The sequence below is a fragment of the Eimeria maxima genome, genomic scaffold (genome assembly GCF_000499605.1).
Source record: "Eimeria maxima Weybridge genomic scaffold, Emw_scaff115, whole genome shotgun sequence".
Classification (NCBI taxonomy): domain Eukaryota; phylum Apicomplexa; class Conoidasida; order Eucoccidiorida; family Eimeriidae; genus Eimeria; species Eimeria maxima.
In genome coordinates this window covers 31,255-58,820 of record NW_013563415.1, presented here as the reverse complement: position 1 = coordinate 58,820, position 27,566 = coordinate 31,255, and the positions used below count along the sequence as shown (strand labels likewise).

At 50.5% G+C, this 27,566-nt stretch overlaps 5 protein-coding genes across 5 annotated transcripts; 2 read left to right on the top strand and 3 right to left on the bottom strand.

Moving 5' to 3' along the window:
- Positions 1–2,282: 2,282 nt before the first annotated feature.
- On the top strand, positions 2,283–3,731 carry EMWEY_00014770 (AN1-like Zinc finger-containing protein, putative; the record flags this gene model as incomplete). Its single annotated transcript, XM_013477320.1, has 4 exons — positions 2,283–2,378; positions 2,540–2,644; positions 3,081–3,279; positions 3,688–3,731. The coding sequence occupies 4 exons, from the start codon at positions 2,283–2,285 to the stop codon at positions 3,729–3,731; spliced, it is 444 nt and encodes a 147-aa protein (XP_013332774.1).
- Positions 3,732–4,242: 511 nt separating this feature from the next.
- EMWEY_00014760 (elongation factor 2, putative) lies at positions 4,243–7,345 on the bottom strand (the record flags this gene model as incomplete). Its single annotated transcript, XM_013477319.1, has 3 exons — positions 4,243–5,847; positions 5,944–6,834; positions 7,343–7,345. 3 exons carry the CDS (start codon positions 7,343–7,345, stop codon positions 4,243–4,245), a joined length of 2,499 nt encoding a protein of 832 aa, XP_013332773.1.
- Positions 7,346–10,972: 3,627 nt separating this feature from the next.
- On the top strand, positions 10,973–15,720 carry EMWEY_00014750 (hypothetical protein; the record flags this gene model as incomplete). The annotated part of the gene is made up of 15 exons (XM_013477318.1): positions 10,973–11,035; positions 11,250–11,417; positions 11,627–12,088; positions 12,250–12,393; positions 12,535–12,667; positions 12,810–12,941; positions 13,134–13,271; positions 13,452–13,604; positions 13,715–13,800; positions 13,991–14,156; positions 14,257–14,450; positions 14,726–14,877; positions 15,025–15,160; positions 15,293–15,395; positions 15,503–15,720. 15 exons carry the CDS (start codon positions 10,973–10,975, stop codon positions 15,718–15,720), a joined length of 2,448 nt encoding a protein of 815 aa, XP_013332772.1.
- A 1,122-nt stretch (positions 15,721–16,842) lies between these two features.
- EMWEY_00014740 (hypothetical protein, conserved) lies at positions 16,843–19,368 on the bottom strand (the record flags this gene model as incomplete). Its single annotated transcript, XM_013477317.1, has 4 exons — positions 16,843–17,199; positions 17,327–17,538; positions 17,789–18,036; positions 18,164–19,368. The coding sequence occupies 4 exons, from the start codon at positions 19,366–19,368 to the stop codon at positions 16,843–16,845; spliced, it is 2,022 nt and encodes a 673-aa protein (XP_013332771.1).
- Positions 19,369–21,955: 2,587 nt separating this feature from the next.
- Positions 21,956–27,334, bottom strand: EMWEY_00014730 (hypothetical protein, conserved; the record flags this gene model as incomplete). The annotated part of the gene is made up of 7 exons (XM_013477316.1): positions 21,956–21,972; positions 22,201–22,277; positions 22,336–22,408; positions 22,603–23,030; positions 23,530–23,616; positions 23,993–24,409; positions 24,567–27,334. 7 exons carry the CDS (start codon positions 27,332–27,334, stop codon positions 21,956–21,958), a joined length of 3,867 nt encoding a protein of 1,288 aa, XP_013332770.1.
- Between the last annotated feature and the right edge of the window lie 232 nt (positions 27,335–27,566).

Below are 27,566 nucleotides of genomic sequence, written 5' to 3'. Positions count from 1 at the left end.
ATATATATATATATATATATATATACATATATATATATCACGGAGACAGACAGAGAGAGAGAAAGAGGCTTCGGTAGATTCCAGGTGCTTGTCGTTCACTGTAGCTGTATAATTTCTGGGTATGGTGAAGCGGCGGTTGTGCATTTGGTGGTCCAGCAAATGAGTCTCTCATCTGTCTGCTTTTGCGCAGCAACTGATGTTACACGGAGTGACCCATTTGACCCTCCACCATCGCATTTTCAAAATTTGCTTATGCAGAATTTCTCAACACTGAGGAGCCCATCGAAAGTCCTCTTGTCCTGCACATCGTTGAAATACAGGTACAACAGTGAGTGGCTTGGGAAAGTGTTTCTAACCTGGAACATAATGATATTGTAGGAGCCTGTAAGCCAAGCAAGTGGCTGCAAGGATTACAATGATGAGCGTTTGTCAACGTACGAACCTGGCTCAGGGATGGGGCCCAATTCAATTCTGCCAGAGCTTCCAGCTGTAAGTGTGTGCTTATACAGTGGTTCTGCTGAAGATACTTGGTTGAAGTAGAGCTGCTTCGCCTCCGATGATGGGACGACTTCTATCCAAAGCTTGGCCTCTGTTTGAACCCCATAAGAACGAGTCCGCACAGCAGTACTGAAGTGTACCTACCAGGATCTGACGGAGCATTTTCATAGAAAAATGTTGGCCGTTGTGTCGGCAAGAAGTGACTGGAGAGAACGACCCTATCTTTCATGAAAACAATTCTGGACAATCTGCCACTTACCGGTTGCAGGGGTGAAGACACACGTTTTCGCCGGCACAAGACTGCAATCACTGGCAGCTAGCATGAGCTTTCACCCCAACAGAGCCATTTCAACGTACCAAGTGTGTGTGGTTGGGGCATGTTATTCGATTGAGTTCAGATTGCAGTCGCGGTTCCCCACCACAAAGCAGATGATGCATGCCCAGTACAATCGAAAAAATGCAGAAAAGAAGTGAAAAGTGCATCTTCAAGGACACAAATTGGAGTGAGCCACCTTCGGATGGGCCACGAATTTCAAGGGCAGGCTGCAAGCTATATGTGTTCAAATGCTAACCAGGCCGACGAGCGGGAGTGCAAAATCTTTATGAGAATTGGAGTGACGACTTCTTATGAAGGCGAAGCAGCCTTGCGGAAGCTGCAGCACGCGTCCAGTGTACGTGCACTGCAGAAGACGCACGCTGACGTGCCAGAAAGGTAGCATTCTGTGCAGCACAAATAGTGAATTCAGTGTAATTGGTCCCACAGTAACCTGCCAATCCAGTTTAGCAGCAGTTACTGTGGTACCGTCGGTGTTACGAGCGCTTAAATAATGCTGTGTACTCTGTACCGCTGCAGGCGAATGCAGTAGGTCAAAGCAGAAGACGGGTTCTGCGGAAATTCCTTCCAACACAAAATAGCAGCAGCTCAAAGGCAGCGACAAACAGTCTGCAATTTGTGCGGCACGGACTACAGTTTTGAGGATTCTGGCGACGCACCGCAGTGCTTGTTTTGCATCGTGTCGGTTCAAGCAACGACAGCTCAACGCCGGATTCCGTTTGTTTCTGTCCCACGCCTAGCATACAGTAGCAGCATTTCATTGAACTTGTTGAATTAATCTTTCATCCTGCTCAAAGAATGTGACTTTCGCCATGTTGGGAGGATTTTGTTGAGTCTTGTGGTACAGTAAAGTAGTCAGACGTGGATCGGATGCTAACGACTGACTACTCGGTGTGCCTTGCATGCTTGATGGGCTCCTGGGGTGTGGTACCATGTGTGCTGCTGCTTTGAGTAAACCTGCCAGAAACGTGAGGCCGTTATGCAAACTACTTTTTAAACGCACATTCTCTCATATTGTGGTCGGCAAAGTCTGCCATGGACTATGAGCCAAGCAATCAGCGGCCATTCCGATTCTCACACTCCAGCGATCTCAACCCTTCAAATTTTTACCAAATGGTATTCGTAGTCTTGTGGAGCTGACTCTAATTTGCATAAGAAGATGCTCTCAGGAAGTGGCGCAGACCATCTAATCGGGTGAGCAAACAGGCTCTGCTGCATTGAGTCGGGGGAGCTAAACATTCTCATCTGCAAAATACGCATTTTAATACCAAATTCCTATTCAAGATAAAAGAACACAGAAACGTTGTGGCTGGTCCCAGAAGAAGTAGCTGCCGGCATTAGGGCTATTAGAAGAACAGCCCTTCAGTGCGGGGATAGGTGGCTCGTGGCTGACTCTGCCCCGTCCCATTGAATATTCCCGTATTGGGTGCATGGCTTTCAGAATCTGAACATGGCTGTGCTCTCCGACAAAGGATTGACGTGCAGCAACTCACTGTGCAGGCAGCGTGACTTCCTCCCATTCACCTGCAACAAGTGCGGCAAAGTGGTAAGCGATGCATCAGCATAAGTTGCATTTTCTGCAATCCTGCATCTCCAAGGAAACTGTCTTGTAGACACTAGTCCAGCTGCACTGCACGTCTTAGTGCTTGGGGTTTGACTCTGAACCAACTAAGTAGCTCCCCAGTTGTTCCTACGGTTGTTGGACAGTTCTGCTTGGAACACTACTTACCAGATGGCCACTCATGTCCAAGGAAGAATGCAGGAGACCGGCGAGTGTACGTCTGCCAAGACTGTCTGGAAGTCATCAGTCTGGTGAGCATATACAGGCCAGCGGAATGTATATGTAGCCAGTCACAGTGCAGCCTGCTTCTTACGTACTAGCTGTAATGAGGCCCATATCTTCACTGTAGTGCTTGGGCAAACTGCACTTGCTGCGTTTCTACGCCATTTTCCTCCGCCGCAGCAAGAATTAGAAACAGAAGAAGAGGCATCAAGACGCCACCGTGCGCAATGCAGGCCTGAGTTGCGGGGTCCTAGGGAACAGATGAGGAAGGGGAAGCGTTGCCCAGTGAAAGGGTGCAGAGAAGTAAGCCAAGAAAAGCTGAGGGCATTCCTAATAAGTATTTATTAAACGACATAGAGAACGTCTGCACACTCGATTGTTTTACACAATCTTACAGAGGTGCCGCTGACCCACTCTGGTGGTTCGATCAGCTTCATTTGCGTATGTTTTGTGTGTCTGTTGCAGCGACTTACCCCGATTTCATCTATTAAATGTCCGAATTGTCAGGTGGATGTGTGCATCAAACACCGACTGAAGGAGGATCACAACTGTGAGGTGCTCCTCTCCACCAGAGGCGAACGGAAGAGGAATTCCCTGTTTAAGAAGCTGTCGTCCAGCGCTTCGAAGGGGATGAAGTGGCATTCGGAGTCTACCAAAAACTCTGGTGAGCTCCATGCTTCCGTACTCTTCAGGTAGGAATGTGACACAGCAGAGAGTACTAAAGCCTAAACCTCCCATTACTCAATATATTCACGACCTTTTGCAGATTACACACTTCCTACCGCACGTCCTACTTACGGGCAAGCCAATAATCTCATGCAGTGTACACAATCCTCCATTTCAGATGCTGCCACGCGCGCATCTCCAGTAGGACCTCCACCAGTTGAAGGTTGTGAATGCGATGTCTATGCTTGCTGGCGGCCAGCAGGAGTTCACAAGGATCGTCAGGTGTGTATATCCTCCCACGGAACATGGCTACCACTGTAAAAGCATACTGGCAGTAAGGTAAGCTGCTTCAAAAACGAACATGCGGCACATGATTTTGATGCTGTTGTATGCTTGTGCCGTGCAGGGGCAGAGAGGCGGCATGTGCTTGATCATGTGATGCCGCACTGACCGTGTCGTTCAACGTGGTTCCTATCCACTACTTAGCTCGACAGAAACCGAAAATGTGCAAAGTTGCAGTTGGAACCCATCTTTGCCTGGCCACCCAAAAGCCCCGGCAGCTCCCGAGTGCAGATATTTAGCGCAACTGCACTTCAATACCTAGAGCCCTTTTGGCATGTAGAACTGCCTCAACTCCTACCAGCTAAACTTGGACTTGACTAGCCGGGCAGCTGACAGACTGCACGCCCGTGCCTTGCAAGTAATACGGGCGACCCGCAGCTGTGAAAAGCAAATATGAATTTCCGGGAAACAATGGAAGTCTTTCGCGCTGCATCACCGCAGCACGAAGCATATCGCCCCTAGCACAACATGGCGAGAAATTTTGCTCATACAGCGAATTCCTAAAGCGGAACTGTGCCCAGTGTTCACATTAGCGGTTGTAATGCGATACGGTCCACAATAATGCAGGCCGAGACACTTCCCTAGCCCAATCAGCAGTCTCTCCTAAACATGTGCGCATTTACAGCTTGTCGTAGTAGTGGTCGAGAGGGGGGATTTCGGGTTTCAAGTGCTTCCTGGTACGGATGCTCTGTACCAGGGTCTCCATCTTGCTGCCCTTCTCAAGAGGGTCGCCGTTGAGGCAGCTCCAGTGGTCGAACACACACTGAGGGAACGCCTGCCCTGAAGTTGCAGCACGCAGGGCCGTTGTGAAACCAAAGGACTCCGCGACAGGTAGGTATGCACGGAGAACCACAAGAGGGTTGCCAGGTTTGCTGTCCTCCTCGAACACGTGTCCACGACGCATGAACAGAACCGTATCAATGCCTTCCATAGAATCGCGGGGCACAGAGATGTCCACCAAGAACATCGGCTCCTGAAGACGAGGTTGCGAGACCAGTTGTGCAGCGTACAAGACACGGCGGCACGTAGGCATGATCTGGCCAGCACCTCTGTGAATGGCATCCGCATGCATGGTGACATCGGTCAGGTTGAACCGGATGCCACGCATGTTCTCCTCACACAGCACACCCTCCTTGCTTGCCCACTGGAAAGCAGAGTTGCAGTGGTCCTTGATTTCGTTGAGGTACTGAACACCAACCGTCATATCGACCAGAATATTTGGACCGGACGTTTCGGGTCCAAAGCACCAAATCTTCATCGCATGGTTCTTGTCGAAGTCGAATTTCTCGCTCAACTCGTTGGCACGTTCCTTGGGACCGTCCTTTGAGCTGATCTTGCCGGACTCAATGGCCTCGGGGAGTCCCTCTGGAAGAGGTTCTGCCGTCATATACAGCCTGTTGTGTTTGTTGGGCGACTTGGACAGGCACGTCATGGACGAGGGAGCGGTGACCGTCTCACGGTACGAAACAACGGGATCCGACACAATGATGTCGATCTGGGCGTATTCCTCTTTGAGATCTTTAAGGCAAATCTCCACGTGCAGCTCGCCGCACCCGGCAATGATGTGCTCACCGCTTTCTTCGGTTGTACAGACGACCAGAGGGTCAGACTTCGACAAGCGCTTCAAACCCTCCACAAGTTTTGGAAGTTCCTTCATATCCTTCGGCTTGACGGCGACACGGACAACGGGAGAGACGGAGTATTTCATATCGGCAATGTTGTGGGCTTGGTCGTACGTAGTAAGGGTGCCAGACTTCAGCAAGAACTTGTCGACACCGACAAGGCAGCATGTGTTTCCGCAAGGTACATCCTGCACCTGTTCAACATACTTGCCCATCATGATGACAGTACGCTGGATGGTTTTGATAGTCAAGTCGGTCTTCTCCCCAGGAACGTAGTACGGGCCCTGAATGCGCACCTTCTGGCCAGTGGCGACAGTGCCAGAGAACACACGACCGAATGCGTAGAACCTCCCTTTATCTGATGTCGGCACCATTTTGCTGACATACATCATCAGCGGAGCGTTGGGGTCACAGTTGCGAATGCCGTTGGCGGCCTCGTCGTCCTTAGGTCCCTCATAAAGTGTGTCCACACGGTACTTCTGGGCCTCCCACGGAGAAGGCAGATGACGGACAATCATCTCCAGCAGGCAGTCACCAGCCGGCAGCCACAACTGCATGACGCGCTTCAGCAGGGCCTTGCCACTCAGGTCCTTGTCATCACCCTGCGAATACACATAAAGCCAACCATGATTCAGCACCACTATAGCTACTCCTCAGACACTTGAGCTTCACAATCAACACACTGGAATGGAACGAACCTTCAACTCAATCCCAAGAGTTGTCAGCATTTTCTCGTATTTGTCCTTCTGGTCGTTCATGATGGTGCTGAAAAGTTTGCAAATAGGGTCCATGATGAATTGGCAGAAGGCGCGCTGAGAGCCTTCTGTCTGTGTCCTAGTCCATTTCTTCTCCTTCGCGTTGTAGAAGTTGTTGCCCCACAGTCGCTGCATCATCTTTTCCTTGGGCACGTCAAACTTCGCTGCATATAGCTTTGCGAACTTCTCAATGGTGAATGCCCACCCGTGTAGGCCAGAGCCGAAGGAGACTGTTCCTTTTTCGGGGAACACCTGCATGTCCCCGACATTCTCATCACTGCATGTCGAAATGATAACATTAACGTTTTCGACGTTACGTTCAAAAGTCAGGTAGATCTCCTCGGGTTCCATCTGTAACTCGAGCAGCGCACGATCGACCTTGTTCACGTGCAGAACAGGCCTAATTCTCTCCTGAAGCGCCTGGCGCAGGACAGTCTTTGTTTGCACGCAAACTCCATCGACAGAATCCACGACGACAAGGGCACCATCAGTAACACGAAGCGCGGCCGTGACCTCAGAACTGAAGTCAACGTGTCCTGGAGAGTCGATAAGGTTGATCAGGAACTCCTGTTCTCCCTTTCCATCATCCAAGTCTTGCTTAAAATACAAGGAAATACCAGTACTTTTAATGGTAATGCAACGTTCCTGCTCGTCTGCGCGGGTATCGGTGAAACGAGCAGTGCCCGACGCCTTTTCGGAAATGATACCGGCCTTGCACACTAAGGAATCCGTCAGAGTACTCTTTCCGTGGTCGACATGGGCAATAACAGACATATTCCTAATATTCTTAGGATTGCCCATAATCTCGCGCATCTGATCCACTGAAAAATTCACCTGAAGCGTACATCACACACGAAGACGCATACCATCACCGCCGAATCCAATGGCTACATTATCTCCAGACACACCAAAAGCCTTTAGAAACCCATGAAAATTTGCACAGGCCATCGTCAAGGGAGACAGAACCTTCCCCCCCTCGCCAATGAGATACCCCCAGCCACCGTTTGCCGGCTGCCGAGGCCCCACAGGCCTGTGGCAAACTCAACCGCTTTGCCCCATCGTGCTGCGCGGCATTGTCGTAGGGGGGCCATCACTTGGCCTTTTTACCCACAAAAGAAGCTGCAGCGTCCCCCTAACAATGAATGCACCGGCGAAAAGACGCCCCCCACAAGTTACTGAATGATGACAGCGACATATCCATGCATCAGGAACTCCCCCAAAGACACGTCGGTTGGTACACAATGCAACAATTTAATCCATTCCGGAAAAGACGATCAGAAAAGGGGCCCACAAGCAACCCGATGCGGCGTGTTACAATGGACGCTACGTATGCGCCGCATACCATTTTCGAAAGCGCGTGAAGGAGAGGGGGCGGCTAGAACCGAAAGCTGAACTCGAAAGGCAAATCCTCTTTGCCACACTTCTCCCTAATTAGAGCATAAACAACATGGATGATAGACAAGCAGCAACGTTATCAGTGCAACAGCTCACGAAACGTGGGGACGCCTGTGCAGCCGCTGGCGGCAGCGCAGAGGGGCTGCGTGTAGCACTGGCTGGTGGCTGGAGTTCACTATGCTGCGTATAATGGTCAGATATACAGGCAAATATGCCCGCATCTGTTCATTACTTGAATTTATTAGAAGGAATTATGGAATTTCCCAACTGATTTGGGTAATTAGCCCGGGGTGAATTTGCGCTATTGGCGCTTACGGTGGGCTCGATTTGAAAACGCGACTGCTGTGCATTGCTGCCGTGACTCCTAACAAACCACTTCCTTTCGACGTTCCGGACCAATAGAAGGATTCCTCATCCGAACGAAGGGCAATTAGATTATCTGCAGATTCAGCAAGCTTGGCTTCGAACGCAACCTGCTGAGCGTCGCCATTTGGGGGGTTCTCTTAGCCCTCCGCAACCCGTTGTCTCAAGCTGATATTATATGCTTGTCACCTTGTGCACAAGTTGGCTGCTGAGGGCCGAGTAGGTGTTAAACAGTTCCGTATAGGGTTGATGCAATGCAGGGTCTTGGATCTTGCCCGATGCCTATTGTGAGAAACGATGGAGCTACAGCTGGGTCCGGGTGAGAGTCACTTGAAGCCAAGTGACCTCTCTTCCCAGTCAACAGACATCCTGAGAGCAGATGTTCAAGCTCCTGGAGCTGCAGAAGAGGACGGGGCCGGCCATGGGTCGCAACTCACCCTGCTGCAACGAAAGGTGCAAGATAGCCCTACAAGCATGCTCCAGAAAGCATTCGTGACTGTTTGTATGAACCCCGCAGATAGCTGTTGAAGGCTTCTGCTTGCTTTCATATTAGCGTACTCCGTCTGAAGTCGCCGTATTAACCCCTATCCGTCCCTACTAGTCAAGCGCGCGCAGCCACTTGGGCGTGGGTCCTGGAGCATCATAGTCTATCGCCAGTTGTTGCATGAACACACACTTTGTCTTAGTTGGCAATCAGCATTCACGTAGGCACGGTGCACGCAAGCAGAAGTATCCAGAATCGCTCTACTGGGCTCGTGCATGCAGTGGAATACGTGCTTCTGCTTGCTTGTGAGGCTGTCTTGCAGCACGAGCAGCAGCCAGGAGCGTCGCAACTCACGACAGGCCGCCTCAACTTACCTAGTTCCAGGAGCTTGGGACACTGAGCCCAGGACTCTTCGAAACTAGGGAGTTACGGGAGGTACTTTTACAGAGCGGAGGCATACACCACAACCACTGTTACATTTGCATCCGAAGAGTTTATGCGTACAGAATTGGTGCATGCACCAAAGCCGGTTTCTTCTGGAGTTGCCTTCCATCCGGAGATGCAACAAGAGGCGCTGGAACTCGTGATAGGCTGCGTCGTCGCCACAGGATTGTCAACCCCAGGGCTCCGCTCTGCAGGGACCAGGACCCCTAAAGGCTGGGTTTAAAACTGCTTGTTAGAAACACTTATCTCAAGTATTTTGACTCGGCTGTGACTCGCTACTTTCCTGGGATGAGGCCGGCGATTTTAGTTGCGGAATTGGTGTGGCAGCGGACCTAATCGGTCTATTGGGCTCCGTGCAGTGATCGGAACGCTGAATGAAGAGAAATTCTGCTAACGGGATAGGTGGGAGCATCTGTCATAATGGAGACGAACAAAGTGTTCAGCACCTCATCATACAGGAATAGCATTGCACAAAGTCGGCTGCTGCTACTTGGCGTGGGTATGCAATATGCTGCATAAGGGTGAGGCACGAGACTTCCAAAGAGTTTGGAAAAGTTGGGCAAACACCATCGCAGTCTCCACCGGCTTGGGAGTTGCTCGATGGGGTAAGTTGCCTAATGCGGATATGAGACAAAGGAGTCTCAACGCGAAATATAGCTGGTCCTTCTTTCAAATTTCCACAACGTCAACTGTATGAAGTGCGGGATTCTAGTGGCTTCCCGCTGAAGTGAACTTGAGATCAGTTTGCCATACTGAGACAAGAAACAGCTTTGGTTCTCCCCTATTCATGAAAGCTGTCTCACTGCTAATGGATACGGACGAATCAAAGCTGTTTCTTGTTAGTCATCCGAATTTTTACAGTGAGCTGGGGCAGCGCAAGCCTAATCGAGTTTTATCAAATAGGCGACAGGTTCAAGTAAGGCTCTGTACTGTATCCGTACTGTAGTGTATTCCTACTTTAATTGCCATACTCTGTTTACGAGCACATTGTACCGCTCAGAACACCAACAACAATGGACCAAAGGTTCATCCTGGTGGCGGATCCATCCTGAAAACGGATCTACACAGCTGAGAACATGATCAGTGAACGTTGCGGATTCTCTCTTCTCGGGTTTTTGTTGTGCAACTGGGAAGCACCGGTGTTTCGACGAAACAGCCCTTCACGCTCCACTGGTAGGTAAAATCAGAAGCCTACAAACCAAGTGACGTGCTTCCTAAGGCCCCAAAGATGAATGTAAAATCTTTTGGGGGGCTCATCTGTTAAGCTGATGTGTTTCTGAAACGACGGAGTCAGTTATGTGAAAGCGCAGTCTTGCGATGAGCAGCTAGCTAGCTGGATCTTTGGTGAGACTAGCACATGAGTCCTTTATAGAGAGCTTGATGTTGACTAGATATACGGGATGGTGGGGCTTGAACAGATTTGTGGAAATCATGACAGGGGATCTGCACTAGCCTTCTCAATGAGCTGGTTGCTAAAGAGTTGGTTCCACTGGGCGTACACGAAAGTGCAGAACTAAACAACTTTTCTCTAATCCCGAGTAATTTTTCCAAACTAAATGCCGAATGATGATATAAATTCTGTATATTAGGCGTTTTATTACACAGTTCCATCGGCGTTCATAACCGTCAGCGGCTGGGACAACCGTCGATGTGGCCCACCGGTCTGCCGCCCCAAACTGCAGTTGCACGCGCTCTTGGGAGCTGATTTGCCCTTTTAGTTGTTTTAGTCAATTAGGAGCTATTGTGTAAACTTTTAGGAAGGCGTTTGCAGCCACCTCTCCCTCTGGCACGACGGTACAGGAATTCTGCCAGACGAAAGGACCACCGTGGGGCTGATATTGCATTACGAACTTCATTCGCAGTGCATGAAGGCGACAACTGTTTTACCCAGAAACTGCAATGTGTTCATCCTACAGCGGCTGAGTGGATTCCTGAAGTTGCTCAATACACACGAAGCGAGCACACCCGTGCATTCTCCAGGATTAGCGAGGGCCTCTTCGGCTGGGGCTGTCGGTGAGTTGGCTCACAAACAACAGCCCCTTCGTTAAATACAAACTACCAGAGTCTGCTGCCCTGTCAGTTTGTCAATTCATCAGATGCAGTCTTCTCAGAGGCGCTACGCCTTAGCGATTGGCACCGCAGGGCCGCTTCGAGATCTCTGTCACTCGCACACGTAGTAACCAGCGACTTGTGGTTTTTGCTCTCATAGAAGACGTCGCCATATCGCAGTTTGGCTGCCCCCATCGAACGGCAAAGTATTGAGCGCTTCCGACCGCTCGACACAGGATGACAGACAAGGTGGAGTCCGAGGCCAAAACGGCGGCCTCGCTGGTTAAAAAGGGTTCTGCAGTGAGTTTTTACGTAGTTTCTGCCACGTTTTTGACTCCAACAACACGCTTAGGCATATTGCCGTACTGGGGAGTAGGAAGGGGAGGGTTACGAGGTACCCCTGTTTCTGCTCGGGTCCAGCGCCCGAGATTCAGGCTATTCCAGCATCCAGTCGTACACCAAAAGACGTTGTTCAGCTCCAGCTCGATCTGCTGGTACTTATGGCTGCGTACAGGTGGTATTTATGCAAAATGACGTTGCAATTCCCAAAGTGGAAGTGTGGGCAATGAATGCCCCAGCAGTCAAAAGCGATCCGGATCTGATGTTTGCTCTCTGCTCCGTTGAGCCATCATCGACTGCCACAAAACTATTGTTGAAGCAGAAGGTGCCTCCCAGCGATGAGGTGTGCCTTCAGAACTCGTGGTCCACTTACGTCACATCGTCCGTTGCCTCTAGTGCCTTCAGGGTTCTCCTGGAGCCTCTGAGGACCCCTAAAATCCCCTGAGCCCGCAGTTGCTGTTCCGACGGAGCAGGGCGAATGACTTCCCTTCCAGTACGTTCTTAAGAAGGCTCAGGTATTGCCATTTTTGTGTTTCTTCTGCGCTGCTGCAGGTTTTTGAGGCATCGGTCAACCAAGTGTTCAATGCAAATACAAACTTGGACCCCATGGCGTACAACGACATTGGAACTATCCCTCATCAGAACATCCCGTGTGTCTTGGATTTCTTGCGAGTTCGCTACATGAACAAGGCAATGTATACAGCAGTTGAGCCCCTAATTGTTGCCATTAATCCTTTTCAGGATCTGGGTAACGGGACAGCGGAAGTTATTGCCCAATACCGTGATGCAGCCGATTGCGACAAACTGCCGCCGCACATATTTCAGGTATCAAGACGCGCAGTGGAGAATCTACACGGGGTGAAGAAAAGCCAAACAATTGTCGTATCAGGAGAGTCTGGAGCCGGGAAAACAGAAACAACCAAGCAATTGATGAAGTACTTCGCCAGCGCCCGGTCGGGAAATTTGGATGCGCGGATCCAGCAGGCTATTATGGCGGCAAATCCTGTGCTTGAGGTCGGCCCTCATTTTCTTTTGAACCGATGAGAGGTGTTACATATGGTGCATGCAGAAAAGCAGAGCGCCAATGCTGTTTCCTGCTTAGAGTCCTTAATGTAATTGTAATGTAAATGTCTCGGTCGTTTTCTTCTGTGTGTTGTGCGTTTTGAATTGGCCAGGCTTTCGGCAATGCGAAGACGGTCCGCAACAACAACAGCAGTAGGTTCGGGCGCTTCATGCAGCTGGATGTGGCCAAAGGAGGAGGCATTCGCCACGGCTCCGTTCTCGCGTTTCTGTTGGAGAAAAGCCGAATCCTTACCCAAGTAAGGAAGTATGCAGCAGCACTTTCCGCCTTTCTTGCTTGTAGGAAACAACTGCTCTGCAACTCTCCGGAAGCATGAAGTTTTGATTTTGAGCAGCTGTGAACTTCTCCGGAGCGTGATTGTTCGTCAAAATGTTGTTAGGACCGGAACGAGCGTTCGTACCACATCTTTTACCAAATGCTCAAAGGAAGCTCCCCGCAAATGAAAGAACGGTACAAGCTGCTAGACTGTAGCAAGTACCAGTTCCTCAACCCACACTGCGTAGACGCGCCCGGTAAGCCAGGTACCACCCTTGGTCGTACGGATTATTCGAGCTGATATGACGACGAGGGGATACGCAGGCCTAAAACATGCTGGCGCTGATCTGTGTTGCTGACATTTAACTTGCACAATCCATTGTCCCTGTGAATTTGAAGGGGTCGACGATCTCAGTGAATTTGAATCGGTGGTCAAGGCATTCGAGTCCATGGGCTTGAAGGAGGAGCAGCGTCACACTATATGGTCCGTGGTGTCAGGAGTTTTGCTGCTTGGCAACGTGGCAACAGTCGGTAAGTCTGCTAGTCGTTCACATCTTCTATGTGGGGTTGTTTGCCCTACTGCTGTTTTTAATATGATACGCGTCGCGGAGCAGGCATGTGGTGGGTCAACGGTTGAATTTCTTACAGCTACTTGCTGTGTTGATCTCTGCTGGTAGCAGCGTCACAGAAGGGTTGTCGTATTGGCTGTCGTTGGTCCGTCAGGTAAGAAAGAAGGCGGAGTGGAGAATGCTGCCGTTATAGCTGGCGAAAGTGCTCGCGTGCTAAAGGACGCCTGTGACCTCCTGTTTCTGGATTCTGAGCGCATCATGAGGGAGTTGACCGTAAAGGTTACTTATGCTGGTAAGCAATATTCCCGCGCAGCTTACCAGAGTTTTTCTCTGGGGAACTCCAAAAAAGAAGAGGGCAGTGGGCTTGCGGGCTGTTTGTCGCCAGAAAGAGCCGGCATACTCCATGCATTTATTGCCAATATTCGTTCCTGACTAGAAGCTTTGTGCCTCTGTCTTCAAATGCGGTTCCCAGGAAACAACAAAATCGAAGGACGCTGGACAGTTGAAGACTCCGACATGTTGCGTGGCTCTCTGGCGAAGGCGGTGTACGAGAAGCTGTTTCTATGGATCATTCAAGCGCTTAACTCCACTATAGAGCCAGCAGGAGGATTTCAAACATTTATGGGTAAGAATGCATTTCATGTCGCTCCCTCTCATCATACCTCGAGCTGCTTACACCCCTTAGCGTAAGTAAAGGATGCCTTGTTGCGGCCACTGTTGGAGGTGGGTTTTTAGGGCTTCTGGATATTTTTGGTTTCGAAGTCTTCCAGAACAACTCTCTGGAACAGTTGTTCATCAACATTACCAACGAAATGCTTCAGGTCAGTGCCAGTGTGCAGGTTGCATAGTTCCATGGGGTTATGCCGATTTAAGCAGAGAAACGGAACATGCATAATTAACCTTAGCTATCCCCTAATCTAATCTAGTCTGTCTGGTCATAAGCATACTTTCCATTTTTAGGCGCATCACTTCATACTGCGACTCTGATTTTCGGCGTGCTGCTTCGTTCAGAGCACGTTTACCGAGGTAGTGTTTGCTCGAGAGAGCGCTCTTTACAAAAGCGAAGGAATTATAGCGAAAGACATCGAGTTCACCACCAACAGCGACGTGATAAGCGTGTTGATTGACAAGGGTAACTCCATCCTCAGCATCCTCGAAGACCAGTGTTTGGCACCTGGTAAGCGCCAATGAGATCAAAGCTATTCAACTACGCTGGTTAATGATTCCTCTTGCGCACTCCACTGTTGAGCTGGTGAGGAACGTTTCTTTCTTTGCAGGAGGCAGCGACGAAAAGCTCGTTAGCGCTTGCTGTACGAAGCTCAAATCTTCTTCAAAGTTTGTGCCTGCCAAACTTGATTCTCACAGCGCTTTTATGGTGAAGCAGTCAATAGGGACAATCAAATACAATGCACAAGGGTTCATTTTCAAGAATAAGGACGTTCTACGGCCGGAGATGGTCGAAGTCGTGCAGGTCTGCTAGCACCGAAAGTCATGTACACCAAACCAAAACCCCAGTTCGGTGGTTTTGGTGTGTAAAAAACACACGTAGAAGTGCCTGCTGGCTCATAGCCAGCGTGTGGAGGATTGGAAATTCGGATGCCGTATTCTAGCCTTCTGCTGCTTACCGGCATCTCATTTGAAAATGAGATACCGGTCATTTGCAATCCCTTACTCAGTCTGTGTCACTATTAGCAAATGCTGATATTTAGAGTGTTGGGTCAGTCACTGGGCGTTCTTGTTGATCAGGCTTCGGGGAACCCAGTGGTACGGGCTCTTTTTGAAGGTGTGAAGGTTGAAAGGGGAAAGATGGCGAAGGGATCTCTGATCGGGTCACAGTTCCTAGCGCAGCTCAACAAACTAATGTCACTGATAGGGTCAACAGAAGCCCACTTCATCAGGTGACTAGCAGCTGCAGAGTAAACCATAAGGGAGTGCAACAACACATTGTAGGGGTGCGTCAGGAGAGAAGGTCTTAGTGCAGTAAAGCGTTACCACAACGTTATGAAGTGTTCTGTGAGTTTTCGTTCATCGGCGTGCCGTCGTAGGTGTGTAAAGCCCAACGAAGAGAAAAAGCCCTTGGTTTGGGTCCAAAGCAAAGTGCTCATTCAATTGCATGCCCTCTCGATTATCGAAGCTCTGCAACTTCGTCAGCTTGGATACTCTTATCGGCGGCAATTCCAGGTGTGTTGGAGAGAACGTGTCGCAACACATGCGCATTCTTGTGGAAACAGTAGCATGAATTGCATCGCTTGTCTCGCCAGGAGGTGGCTGACAAGGGGTGGGTCCCTTTCAATGTGTCATGCGAATTTCTAGGAATTTGTGGAGCAGTTCCAGTTCATCGACTTGACTGCGGCAAGTATGGCCGACAAACGAGCCGCTACAGAGGCAATAATTGCTTCGGCAAACCTCCAAAGCGGTGCGCTCTACTGCATTTTGGTATAGCTTGACCTGTCACCGTACAGATAGTGTTATATTTATGAATACTCAATCTGCGGCAGTTTGAATTTCAATGCGGTTTTTCAGGCGCCTACGCGTTGGGAAAAACCATGGTATTCTTGAAGCCAGAGAGTGCAAAGTACTTAGTCCACTTGCAACGCACGCGTCTGTCTGCGTGGGGTCCTCTCATTGGAGTCATAGAGGCCATCTACGTGCAGAAGAAACTGCATACCAAGAAACAAGCATTTTCAATATGCTCGAGGATATGCGCACATGCACGAAGAAAGCTAGACCAGCAAGTATGACCGCCAGCAGCCTTCCATGCATCATATGTGTCAAGCATAGAGGGTGGTGGTTTGTGTCTAGCGTCCCACCGCAGGATGGCGTACAGAGCCACGGATGCATGTTTTCAATTACAAAACACTGCTAGTTCTCTGCACTGCCACGAAGGCGGCAATGCATGCATCACATAGTTAACAGCACTGAACCTCCGGTGCTTCCCCGAGTTTAACTGAGTGCTTGAAGGTCGCTCAAATAACGCATCAGTGAGTGACACTAGGGCAAACGAGTGCGCCTTGCCCGCATGATGAGTGCATCTCCAGGCGGCAGCGAGCAAGTGCCGCAGTGCAATCTACCACTGCCTGCGGACCCTGAACAGCGTGCTGGCCCAGACTTTGCACACCGCGAAAATACCGGGCCCCGGGAAATCATTTCTACGAGTGTTGTCATGAAATGCCACTCGCCAGCATCCTGGCGCAATGCCACGATGAATGGCTGGTGTTTCTGCACTGACGCGCATTTATCCACTTGCATGCATGCAAAGCTAGTCAGCCTATCTCAATTTGACAGGGAAAGAGTCTTTAAGCTTGCAACATCCTTCTGCCTACTGCGGTCAGCAAAATACGTCACTGCACCAAACTGATGCACTCCGACGAGTGACAGCTACGTCCAGGATATTGTTCTGCCGTGCAAAGTAATGTGCCTCCGTGAAAACTCACGCTCGTGAACTTACAGATGACGCTCTATAGCCTATCGTAGATGACTGGCGCAAGTCTACAGAGTATTTGCTGCCTGCGAGCACAAGATCTTATTCTGACGCTTTCTCCTATTCGTTCTATTGCAGCAATACACGAAGTACTCTTGCCGGCCAACCTCTGCTTCTTCCTGCCTGGACTTGCATCCAGCGCTCCCGGCAGCTGCCTCCGAGTACGGCAGCGGCACGAACAGTGTTCAAGCTGCATCCCAGTCATGTATTGCACTCCCGTAAATCCTTCAGAATTTATAATGCCTACAGCACATGCCCAGCAGTTCCTCGTGTACCGCCGTCACTGGAGATTCCGGTGGCTTTGCTGCTGCCCCTCCTGTCAATAGAGCCAGCCGCTGAGGCCAAAAGGGGACCGCTACCGCGTGTTCGATGTGATCATGGTCTACGAATGCTTGTGTAAATGGGGGTCAACGACTCCGCTTCGACCGTGGTGAGACCCCCAATCATCAACAGCCTGATCCACCATCGTGAATGGTTCGACAGAATTCGACCGATCGGATGACTTCGCAGTACTGCCAGTTGTATTACTCAGAGTGCCATGATGTTGTCTAGTACAGTCACCAACACCTCCCTTCCCCCCATCTCCCTCAGCTTTTTTCAGCAGGTGCACTGAAAACGACAAACGCTTCTTCAGAGCTTTGCAGCTGCGGCTCGAGCACAGGCGTTTCCATCGCAGTTCATCAGTAGCTGTTTCAAGGGGTGTCAAACCCCGGCTGCATCTCACGCGGTAATCAGCACCCTGAGGCCATGAAACGCAACAGCGCAGTTCCAGGTGTAATGCAAGCAAGTGATGCGGACTTAATATGTACTTTAAGGGTTGAATCAAAGGAATACGCCGGCGACAGGTGCAGCATATATTCGCTCACATGACGTAAAAGGAGACGCAAGATTGCTGGTCGTTCAAGTGAGTCGAAGATCGGCGTTTGGCCATTGCTTCTCTGCTTGTTAAGCATCTCTGGAACAATGTTGAGAAGCATCTCAATGACGCTCGCGTGCCCATTCTTCACCGCGTAATGCAACGGAGTGTCCCCCTCACTGTCTCGAATCTCAAGAAACTGCCTTTGACTGCTCGCTCCACCTGCAAGGGAATGCATATTGCCAAACGCGAAGCTATTTCGACTTGTCCACACAGGTTGTCACACGTCGGGTGTGCTAACTCTAAAATTCCTGACGACCCAGCGGGTGCTCTCTCATTTCATGCCTCAGTCTACTCGTCGCTTGCATAGCGTGGGCGCTACTATCAGGCCCAGTATGAAAAGACGCAGCCACGACTATGTAGCACGGCAGAGTTGCGCCACACCCAGGAATGCAGAATGCATAAGGAGTACCTATTTGTTCGAGAATCCACTTCAGGCATTTGGGGTGGCCATATGCAGCAGCATAGAATGCCAGAGTCTGACCCCTGTCGCACTTGAGGGCAGTTAGTGGAGGTAACGAAACGCGTTCTTTCAAAGGCTCGTCCTCATATATACATTTAAACAGATCCAGCACCTGCTCGTCATCCCTGCTTGGGCGTCGCAGCATGTGATGAAACACAGACATCCCCGACGTTTTGCTGGTGGCATGCACGAGTTGTCTGAGCACAAAAAAGAAAACACAAATGTACGACCGCAGAACTGTTCAGAATTGCAAAGAACGGATTGTCATCTAAGGCCTTCTCCGGAAAGAGGATGCTGTTTCGGGAGTGGGGACTTCACACTCACGGTTCTTCCTTGAGCACATTAAACACATCCGGTCCCAGCATTTCCACGACGCATTCTGGCCAGCCCGAAACGATTGATGGTTTTCCTTCAGAATCAGCACTTTTCCCATCTGCACCAACCGCGCAACCATCTTCACGTTGGTTCGTCGGCTCCTGCCAATCCCCAGCACTTAGTCCCCGTAAATCGTCTTCCGCCCGTGTCTGTGGTGTTGCCATATCTTCGACACGGCGGACACAACGTGCATCCCTCATGGCTGTGTGATGCCCAGTTGACAAGAAGAAGTCCTCCAAACCGTCTGTATCTGTGCTGGCAGTAGGCATAGAGCATGCGCGGCCCCCTGGTGTGCTTTCACCTCGCTTGCCATCCCCCCCTTCCTCGCCGGCGATGCTGGCAAGCTCGTCGTATAGACTACCTGCTCCGTCGTTGTTGCCGCCTCTCCTGCAGGAAGCAGTGTCTTGTCTTCTCGAAGCTGGTGGGTCCCTCGACGAATTATCTGCAGTCTCCCTGGGCAACCTAGAGATGTCCCCCAGTGCCTTCTCAAGATCTTCTCGCTGAGGTACATGAGCTGCTGGTGAACTGCACCTGCTCCTATCGCCACTGCTATCTGAAATCGTAATGCACTCCCTCGGAGACGTAGCAGAAGGAGCAAGTTCGGATTTGATTACAATCGTCTTAACCCTGCACGCACACGTGGTTCCACCACGTGCATGCGAATCCAAGTTCGAGGTGGATACCGCTGACGCATCGAGGTGCACTGGTTCTTCTCCATTCACCAAACAGCAGCCTCTTTCAATTGCACCACGAACGCTCAACGCTGGCCGTCGTTCGGCCTCCAGCAGCTCACGTTTGGGTTTTCGTGCAAAACTCAGCGTGCCAAAACTTGCAGATGACGATCCACTGAAGAGGCCGATACTTCTGCGAAGGGTTTGCTGCACATGTGGTTCTTGCCCCAATTGTCCAATATTTTGGGACCTGGATTCGGTGCGCAAAATATTGAGCAGGAGGACACCTCGCGAATCCCGTTTATTCGGCTTCTTGCTCCTCTGTGTTTCAAACAGTTCTTGCTGCAAGAATGCTCTCTTTCTACAGTGCTCTTCCTGTTCAAGCAACGCCCGAAGCCTTTGATTCAACTTCATTTGCACTCGTTTTGGGGCCTTTTGCCTGTGCTTCAAATCTGTTACATCAGTTCTCTTTTTCTGTTCCATTTTCTAAACGATGGGAAGACCCACTGCCCGCCGATAACACCACCTCGGAAGCAGGCTACTAGGAATATCCTTCAACTTATACAGACGCGAAAACCGCCCTGAGACGCAACCTGTGGCCAGTTTTTTCTTATGGCTTGCATCAATGGAGGAAAAGCGACTTCCAGCCCAACCTTTGCTGGGCAAAAGTGGGTCTCTGCAGCCGCCTACTCCCACTGTTCTCTGTTGAGAATGGTTGCAAGGCTTTCAGAAACTACCTTACTACAATTCACTCCTTCCCCTCATAAATGTCGCAGTTGCCAAATCCGCTGGGTACTGTTGGCTGCGTCTTGGCCGAATCCCTCTCCAAGTTCTGCGGAGAAGAAGCCAACTTCCAGAGATCGATGCATAAGCATACATTTGAAAGTGTGGATGAAGCCGAAATAACTTTCTTGTGATTATTTTGCTTCGCGGAGATGCGGCGATAACACCGGAAATAAGACCTCTCTAAGGTGAAGCCGCTGCAATCGACGGGCGCACGCTCCTTCACAACAAACGGCAAACTCCTTCTCACGACGCCTAAAGTCATAACCCTCAAAATTCATGAGGTGTATGCTCCATGCAGTTGGGAATTCCTCACATCCAGACTCTGGCGGCTAGCGCTCACGTGGTCTTCATTACCTCACAGACATGCTGCCTACACTCGTCATGACAATAATAACTCTCCCGTCAAATCAACCAGACGAATGCTGTTCTTATACGGAGCAAAGACAATGGATGGGCAGAAACAGCGAATGTGTGCTATCGGGGCTAAAAGGTGTGAGAGGGCCAAATGGGTTGTGTTCCTCCCTTCTTAAAACAAAGGGCATGTCACTGTTTTCACAGGATCCTTTCCGAAAATGACTATTCTACATTTTAGAACTGTTAGAGCCTTTGATGTGGGGGATGGCATACAACGCTCAAACTCTTGTTGCGTCCAGTGGTCCACTGGGGCTTACCAAACGAAGCAAGAGCTGCGACGGTGGTATAGCAGCTGGTGTCCAACTGCAATTTTTCAAGCATAAGAGGCAAAAAACAGGAATTAAAAAGGTGCAAGAATTAACATAATTGCCCGGGAGAACTGTTACAGGGGAAAAAGGGAAATGTTAGTGCAAATCTCTGGACAGATACACCAAAAAGGATTCCCACAAAAGGGTGTGGGGCAGTTTGGCACAACACAATCTCGGTATTTTACCTGTGGACGTCTCACTATGACAAAAGCATATCGAGCCTGACAGCTATCATTGTCGCCCGATCTGCTGTGGAAGTCGTCCTTTTAATGTAAACATTTCATATACGCCACAAACGTCAGTCGTTGCCAAGCTCCCCACCATTACTACCCATCCGTTTTACTGCAGTTACAAAATGTGCTTGCACGCTTAAGACTATTATACCACGACACCCAGTTGATACTCAGGGGCACCCCTACTTTCCTCGACAAAACCCAAGTGGGGAAGGCATCATCTTGGGGAGCGCCAATTTAGAAACCAGAAGAGACCAGATGCAGAATCGTTTACAATTTTATCCGTCAGTTGCAGGCTATAATAGGCCGTACAGTAATAAATAGGAGGAATATTTGAGGTAAGAGGCTAACGCTAGAGAACAAAATTTCTCCGAAAGTATATGCTAAACTTACCAGAGAAGTGCAGAGTAGAAGCCTTCTACTGCACGCTTGATGCGTTAAAAACGCCTCGACCATACATGAGATCGCTTTTCTGGACAAAGCTGTTAGCTTGTATTAATACATGTGCATTACATTCAATACGTTTTGAATGCTGCCGTTATGCCAACATTCGTAGGCACGATGTTCCCCCGCTGCTGTAAGTATAATCATCTCATGAATAGTCCTACTACCTATTGCAACCCAGCTGTTTTTAGGCCACAGGTAATGGCTGAACCCATCACGAAGGACAACTGAATTTACTGGGCTTTCGTTGCTAAACTGAGCATTTCGACATTAAGAAAGGTTCCTACCGCTACAATCAACTGTTTTTGTAGCCATGAAAGTTTGTTCGCATCTCTTGCGCGATCCCACAACTACGTGGTGCATGAAGTGCAGTAATTACCCAAAACAACCATGTAAAGTATGTGGCTCTAAGGGACCAACACTATAGTCCTAGATGCAGTATATGACGGAAAGTGAATTTTTGTCAGCTACCTCTTTCGAATGTGAGTGTACAGTCCATACAAGGTAAAGTGGAGTTAGGTAATTATTTTCCATGAACTACGCAAACTTAAATATCAGCACAACATAGGCAGTAAACGCTGAGACCCAGAAAGCCCCTCATATTTCTGGTGGGCGAACTAGAATTAGGGGTGTGTAATGCATGTATAATCGTGGCGCCGGGGACTAAATACCCATTGGTCGCTCCAAATCCCATACATATTCAGCGTTTTAGAACGAAATTATCGTCGTGTCGAAAAAATTTAGGATGTCTGTATATTCGAACTTCGAACTGTTCATCAGATCGAGGGGAATGCAACTCAGCCGTTCCCACCGAGGCCTTTCGATTTGATTGCTTTAAGCAGGCTACACACTTCGCGAAGAATGGCACTTTGTTCTTCGATGAGGTCACGTAGAACCCTTGCCTGCGCAGGCTCACAATCAACCAATTCTCCCATCCTTTGGCACCCTTTCCAGTAGCACTGCAACGCAGTCCCATGCTGTAAGCTCACAAAAATGCGCGGATTGTACACTAGCTGTCGGAGGCGTCATTGAGGTGTCGCCCTTACATCCGTCGGACCAATAGCTCCTCTCTGTATCTTTCCTGAACATGCTCGGGAAAGATCACCGACGGCGTGCGATGAAGAGCGCACCCGACACGGTTCTCGAGGCAATAGTGATTGAGTCCTTGTCTTCGCTGGACTCCGGAACCGTCGCGGTGGCTTTGTTCCTGCAGACGACATAGGCAAACGGAAAAGAAGGCACCTTATGCGTGATATTAAGCTTACGAAATGGCCAACACAGGCCGAATATCAGTCAACTGCAATTCTAATGCCGTCATCGTTATCATGAACAAACAGCCTTCCAAACCAACAAACCAAGAAGGCCTTCCAAATGTATGAGCGCGCCACCATGCCACACGGATTGCTTCAGGAACTTCGGGCATATCTAAAACTGCAGATCCAATTCGTTAGACATACGAACAGATTCACGCGCCATTGTGTACAAACTACCTTAAAAGCCGGGCACCAGCAATTAACAGAGCCCAAGCGTACCTGCTCCTTGAATCTCTCCTTTGGTTTGATTTCGCTCTGGGGCTCCTGCTAATGTTGATGAATTTGCGTGCATCAAGGTGGAAACTTCAGTGTTCTGCATGTGAGTCAAGACCGAGGCCAGCCACTCATACAAGTCCATCATCAAGATAAGCTCTGATGCGGCCTTGAACTGACGGATGCTCCCGCGTGGTGGACGTTGATATTCAGGGGAGTGCAGAAGTTGCTGCTGCCGTCCATAAGTCAGGAATTCTGCGATAAACTCGGGGGAAACCTTGGACATTTTCAGTTCTAATGAGTCCACCACCGTCGGTCGGAGTACCAATGGAGTTACTCCTGCACCCCCAACTGCAGCATGATAAAGTGTGTTGGCATCAACACCCGATCCTCTAGTCAACACATCCGGTGATATGAATGGTTGAGCTACTAGTCTGACCACAGGATCCCTCAGGGGAGGCCAGGCTTGATCGGTAACCAGATGCAATGCATAACCTGATATGCGAGCCATTTTGGCCCACAAGTAGCTGTCCGACCTGCATGGCACCTCTGGCTTTGAGGGTGGACGGCGTTTGGGGGAAAACAAAGGGATTAAATCTTTGAGTGGTGGTGCGGAAAGTGAATTGCAACAGAGCTGAAATACAGCCCGGAGTAACAAAGCCGAAACGTCAAAGAGCCACGTTGGATACGAAGTAGTGGTTGCCCTAACGAGGGCTTGCCTGCAAACGCAGCAACATCGTTGAATACAATTCACGTTCAAACTTGTGAAGTTACAGACGCTATAGATAAGGCAAGCGGCGCTTGGTAGGCTGCACGGAACCCTGCTTAGGGTTGCCGTCCAGCAGGCGGCTGGGTTTACGACGACGGATTGCACGTGACAGAATATATCTTCTGAAAGAAGCGCTGGACAACCTGATCGCTCATGAAACATACCGAAAGGCCTCATCATCGTAGTTCCAGAGTTTAAGGAACGCATGCCGAACTCTCCTGAAAGTTGCGGGCTCGGCTGATCCGGTGATGCTGAGAAGGACACCAAAGAATATAACTATAAACGCGAGCTACAGGCCAAATATTGTTGACGTACGTGAGGCCGTTTACAACCAGGTCAGCAAATGTAAACCATGTAAACCTTATGCACTGCAGCAACTGACAATGCAGGGGCCATTGACATGGATTACAGGACAGCGTGACGCCTGCCATTACAAGTTCCAGCACGCACAAGAAATTGAGTGTTCGTTAGAAGCAGCATAAGTAAACAAACATATGCGTGAACGTACATACATGTTTATATATGTACATGGCATGTAGTTTGCATCTGCATGAATCCACAGATTCGAGACCGACACACTGCGAAGCAACAGGAAAACAGCTACACGCCTTGGGGAATGGGCTATACCTCTTTTCATATGGTAGTACATGAGAGGAAGCCACTGGCCCTGCAGCTTCGTCGTACGCGAAGTTTACAGGCCTATCTATTTGATCTTGCAGCAACTCCAAGTAAGCCTCTTCCTGTGCCTGCTGCTTTTCCATGTGCTCATCTAAGAGCATCTGCTGCTGTGCCTCAGTTTTCCGCACCCCATTTCGTCGTTCTGCAGGCGAAGTGTCATTTTTCCAGGTTGTCGGGGTAGGCTCAGATGGCTGCGTTGGATTCCTGCACGATGCTGGATGGTTACCAGAAAATTTGGGCTTAGGGGAAGTTTTTGATTTCGTCGACTCCTCTAACTCGGCCAGCGACCTAAGGATGGCAGCTGCAACATCTTGCATACGTGGTGTTGCAGCTTCGGGAGGGTATGCAGGGGGCAAGTTCCCGGCCCTGCAAATGTCAGCAATATCACAGAACAGCTTCAGTGCTTCTAATACGAAGTGAGAATTGGAATGAACTGAAAATCGGGTCCTGTTGGAATGATGCTCCAACTATGCTCAGGCTTTCGAGGCACCAAAACAAGCGGACGAATGGCCTAAAGACTCACTGGACGTCTTCCACTTCGTTTGGCTGAAGCCCCAACAGCTGAATGAGGGCATCTGGTGAAAGGGGGCAGTGCTGCCCTGCCATTTTCACCAGCTGGGATGCAGATGCTCCGTTGTCTTGGTGCATCAGCACGAATAGGGAATTGTACAAGATAAAGCGCATGCGGTACTGTGCTGCCTGCAACAACGTCTTGTTGCAACGCCTAACGAGCAGCAACTTCGACAACGAAAGGTATTGGCATATCTTCGCCACGATGCGGGGACTTTCCCACACACTGTTGGATTCAGGAGGTCCCTTTGATGAAGTGCAAAGCTGCCTTGCCAAAGGCAACCGAACATATTGATCCGTCCTCATCTCTGCCTGAACACTTCTCCGCTTCTGGCTAGATGTATCTCCCAACATCTGCCTACAGTTTCTAGGTGCTGTGGGAGCTGCGCCAGGTTCCTCTTGTTCGGTTTTGGCGGTTGACACCTTACAGGAGCCCTTATTATGCGCAAATTTGTTTGAACGGAGTCCACACTCCTGAGTGGCTGAATGCTTTTCGTTGGCGTTTGGTGAGTCCTCGTTTATAACGGAAGCATCCCGCATATCATGACTGCATGCAGTACTTGGAACTGGCAGCGCTGGCTGCTGTCTCTCGCGCTCACACGCCAGATAGGCGGCACACGCTGAGCAAAGAGGAGCTGGCTGTTCAAGATATGTGCGGTCTTCTAGCCCTCGTGGCAGGGCACCGTGCTGTTGTTGATGTCTTGCCATGGGTGCAGTCACCGACCGCTTGCCGCAGCGGGAGCATTTGCCTGTCTCACCAGCGGTTCCCGCATCCTTTTGGCCAGTTCCACTCTCCCCACCAAGTCCCGTTGAGTCTACGTGGGGATTACCACCTTCATTGCGGGCCCAACTGCAACAGGGGCAGCAACAGCACTGTCGATCAGAGTATGTGATGCCCGATTCAGGCACTGGAGCTGCCCGTAGGCGGCAGCAGCGGCAGCCACAGGGCATACCGCATTCGTCATCATCCCTGCCGACGACAGGATCTTCTGGAGAGTCAGCGGGACAGAATTTGGGTCGTCGTGATCGAAGAGCAGCTGAGAAGCTAGCAGGGGGAAACTGACGCTGTCCCCCTACCCATTCATGGTGAGCAGCCGGGGTGCCTGACACCCCATATGCCCGCATCCAAGAAGGAATCGTCCAGATATCCGGCTTCGGTGCAGGGATTACGGCGTCCACACCTTTGCACATATGCAGACCACTCCCACTGACCCCGCGCTTAAGGGGCAAGTCAGTGGATACTCTCTCCGTTCCTGAGGGCTTGCAGCTGCGACTTCTTTTTTTGGGTACCATCCTCTGCCGGGCTCCCCTTGTATTCGGCTGCTTCCGAAAAAACAAGAGCTCCCTGGGGGAGAAGCTTACCCCTAGCTGTTTGAGGGTTTCCTCATCGTCAGCCACAGGTCTACCAGTACCAGCAAAGTGGCAGGTTGTGCTCACGTTGTTACTGGCCGCCAAGGGTCTTGTATGTACTGCCTGTCTGCCTACACTTGTCTTGACTTCATCCGGAGCTCGCAGCGACTGCTGGAAACCCCAAATCCCGCAGCCCAACTGGGATGACGGCTTTCCCGCTGGCACTTCTGCATTTAATTCATGATGTTGTCTTTTGGAATAAAAAACTCCTCTGCGCTGATCTTCGAATTTTGTTGTCTGATTCTCCACTTGTGGTTCTGAGAGGTTGGCATGCACGCCGCAACAAGGCAGTGTGGTGCCGTAAAAGGCATTGCTGCCGTTGCGCCCCCGGTGTTGCGATGGCAGGCCTGCAGGGAGAACTTCCTTAGAACTGTTTTCTAGCTGCGACGGCAACGTGCTCAGCAAACTGAATTTCTCGGGCTCGGGGTGGAGAGCAGGTGGCAGCGTTGACGGCACGCAACATCCTGCAGGGCCCTGAGCCCCACCCCCTGCATAGCCACATGGCAGGGGATTTGAAGTAGCCTGTCTCGAAGCATCTTTTGGATTGGCATGTAACGGCCAGGCATCGCTCGCTTGCAGAAGAGGAGGAGAGGCCTCAAGTGCATAGCCCGGGAGGACTTGGCGCCGCTGACGGGTTGGACACCAGTCTTCACCTGACCGTCTACCTCTTCCGCTGGGCATCCCAGCGGCCGGCAGGGCGCAAGGGCTGATGCGCGCCAGTTGCCGTTTCTCCGTAGGTGACACCCACTGTTTCGCCTCCCCCCCACAATTCATAGCCACTGTTGCGGACCGACGAGGCCTCGGCAGCCCTTGCATGCTCTCGTGAGAAAAAAGCTCAAAGGTATATGGACTAAGTTCGCGTCCGTTCTGATGTAAACCTTCCATGGTGGTCCCGTAAGACACAGGCCGCCTAAAAAAGCGCTGCTGCCGCAGAATCTGCTCTTGCCGTTCCCGTTGCAGCTGCAGCAGTTCGTTCTGTCTACGCGAAACTGCGGCTGCCATTCCGCCAGGCGCACCTTCTTCCAGACGTTCAATGTATCGCCAGGAACTTCGCGAACAGCCGGGTCCCCCTTCAAAGGCGCCTAATTCGGCATCCTCACCTCCACGGTAGCATGGCGCTGCACGGCAAACGCGCCGCTCGATAGGCTCCTGGGGGGGAGGAGGAGGCAGTGGCCTGTCCTGAGGAAGGGCAAAGGGAGTCGTCCTAGAAAGACGCAATACTTCTGCTCGCATTTGCTGTTCCTGCTGCCTCAGAAATCGTTGCTGCGACATGAGAGCCGCAATGTCCCAATTTTCCCGGGGATAGGTCATTCTTGGAAGCAGCTTTCCGGCTGTCGTCACTAAGGTGTTCCGAGAAGAGAAATGCAGAGCAACCAGACAGCCTGCGTATGCGGAGCACTGCTAGTTGTGTGGAGGGGGAGGGGGGAATCGCCAGCATCGGAACCCGCGGAAACCCAAGTGCTTTTCTTCTAGGGCAGCCGCGGTGCAAGCCCGGAAACCCCAGGGCAGAAGTCCCGTCGGGTTCCTCCTATTACGAATCTTG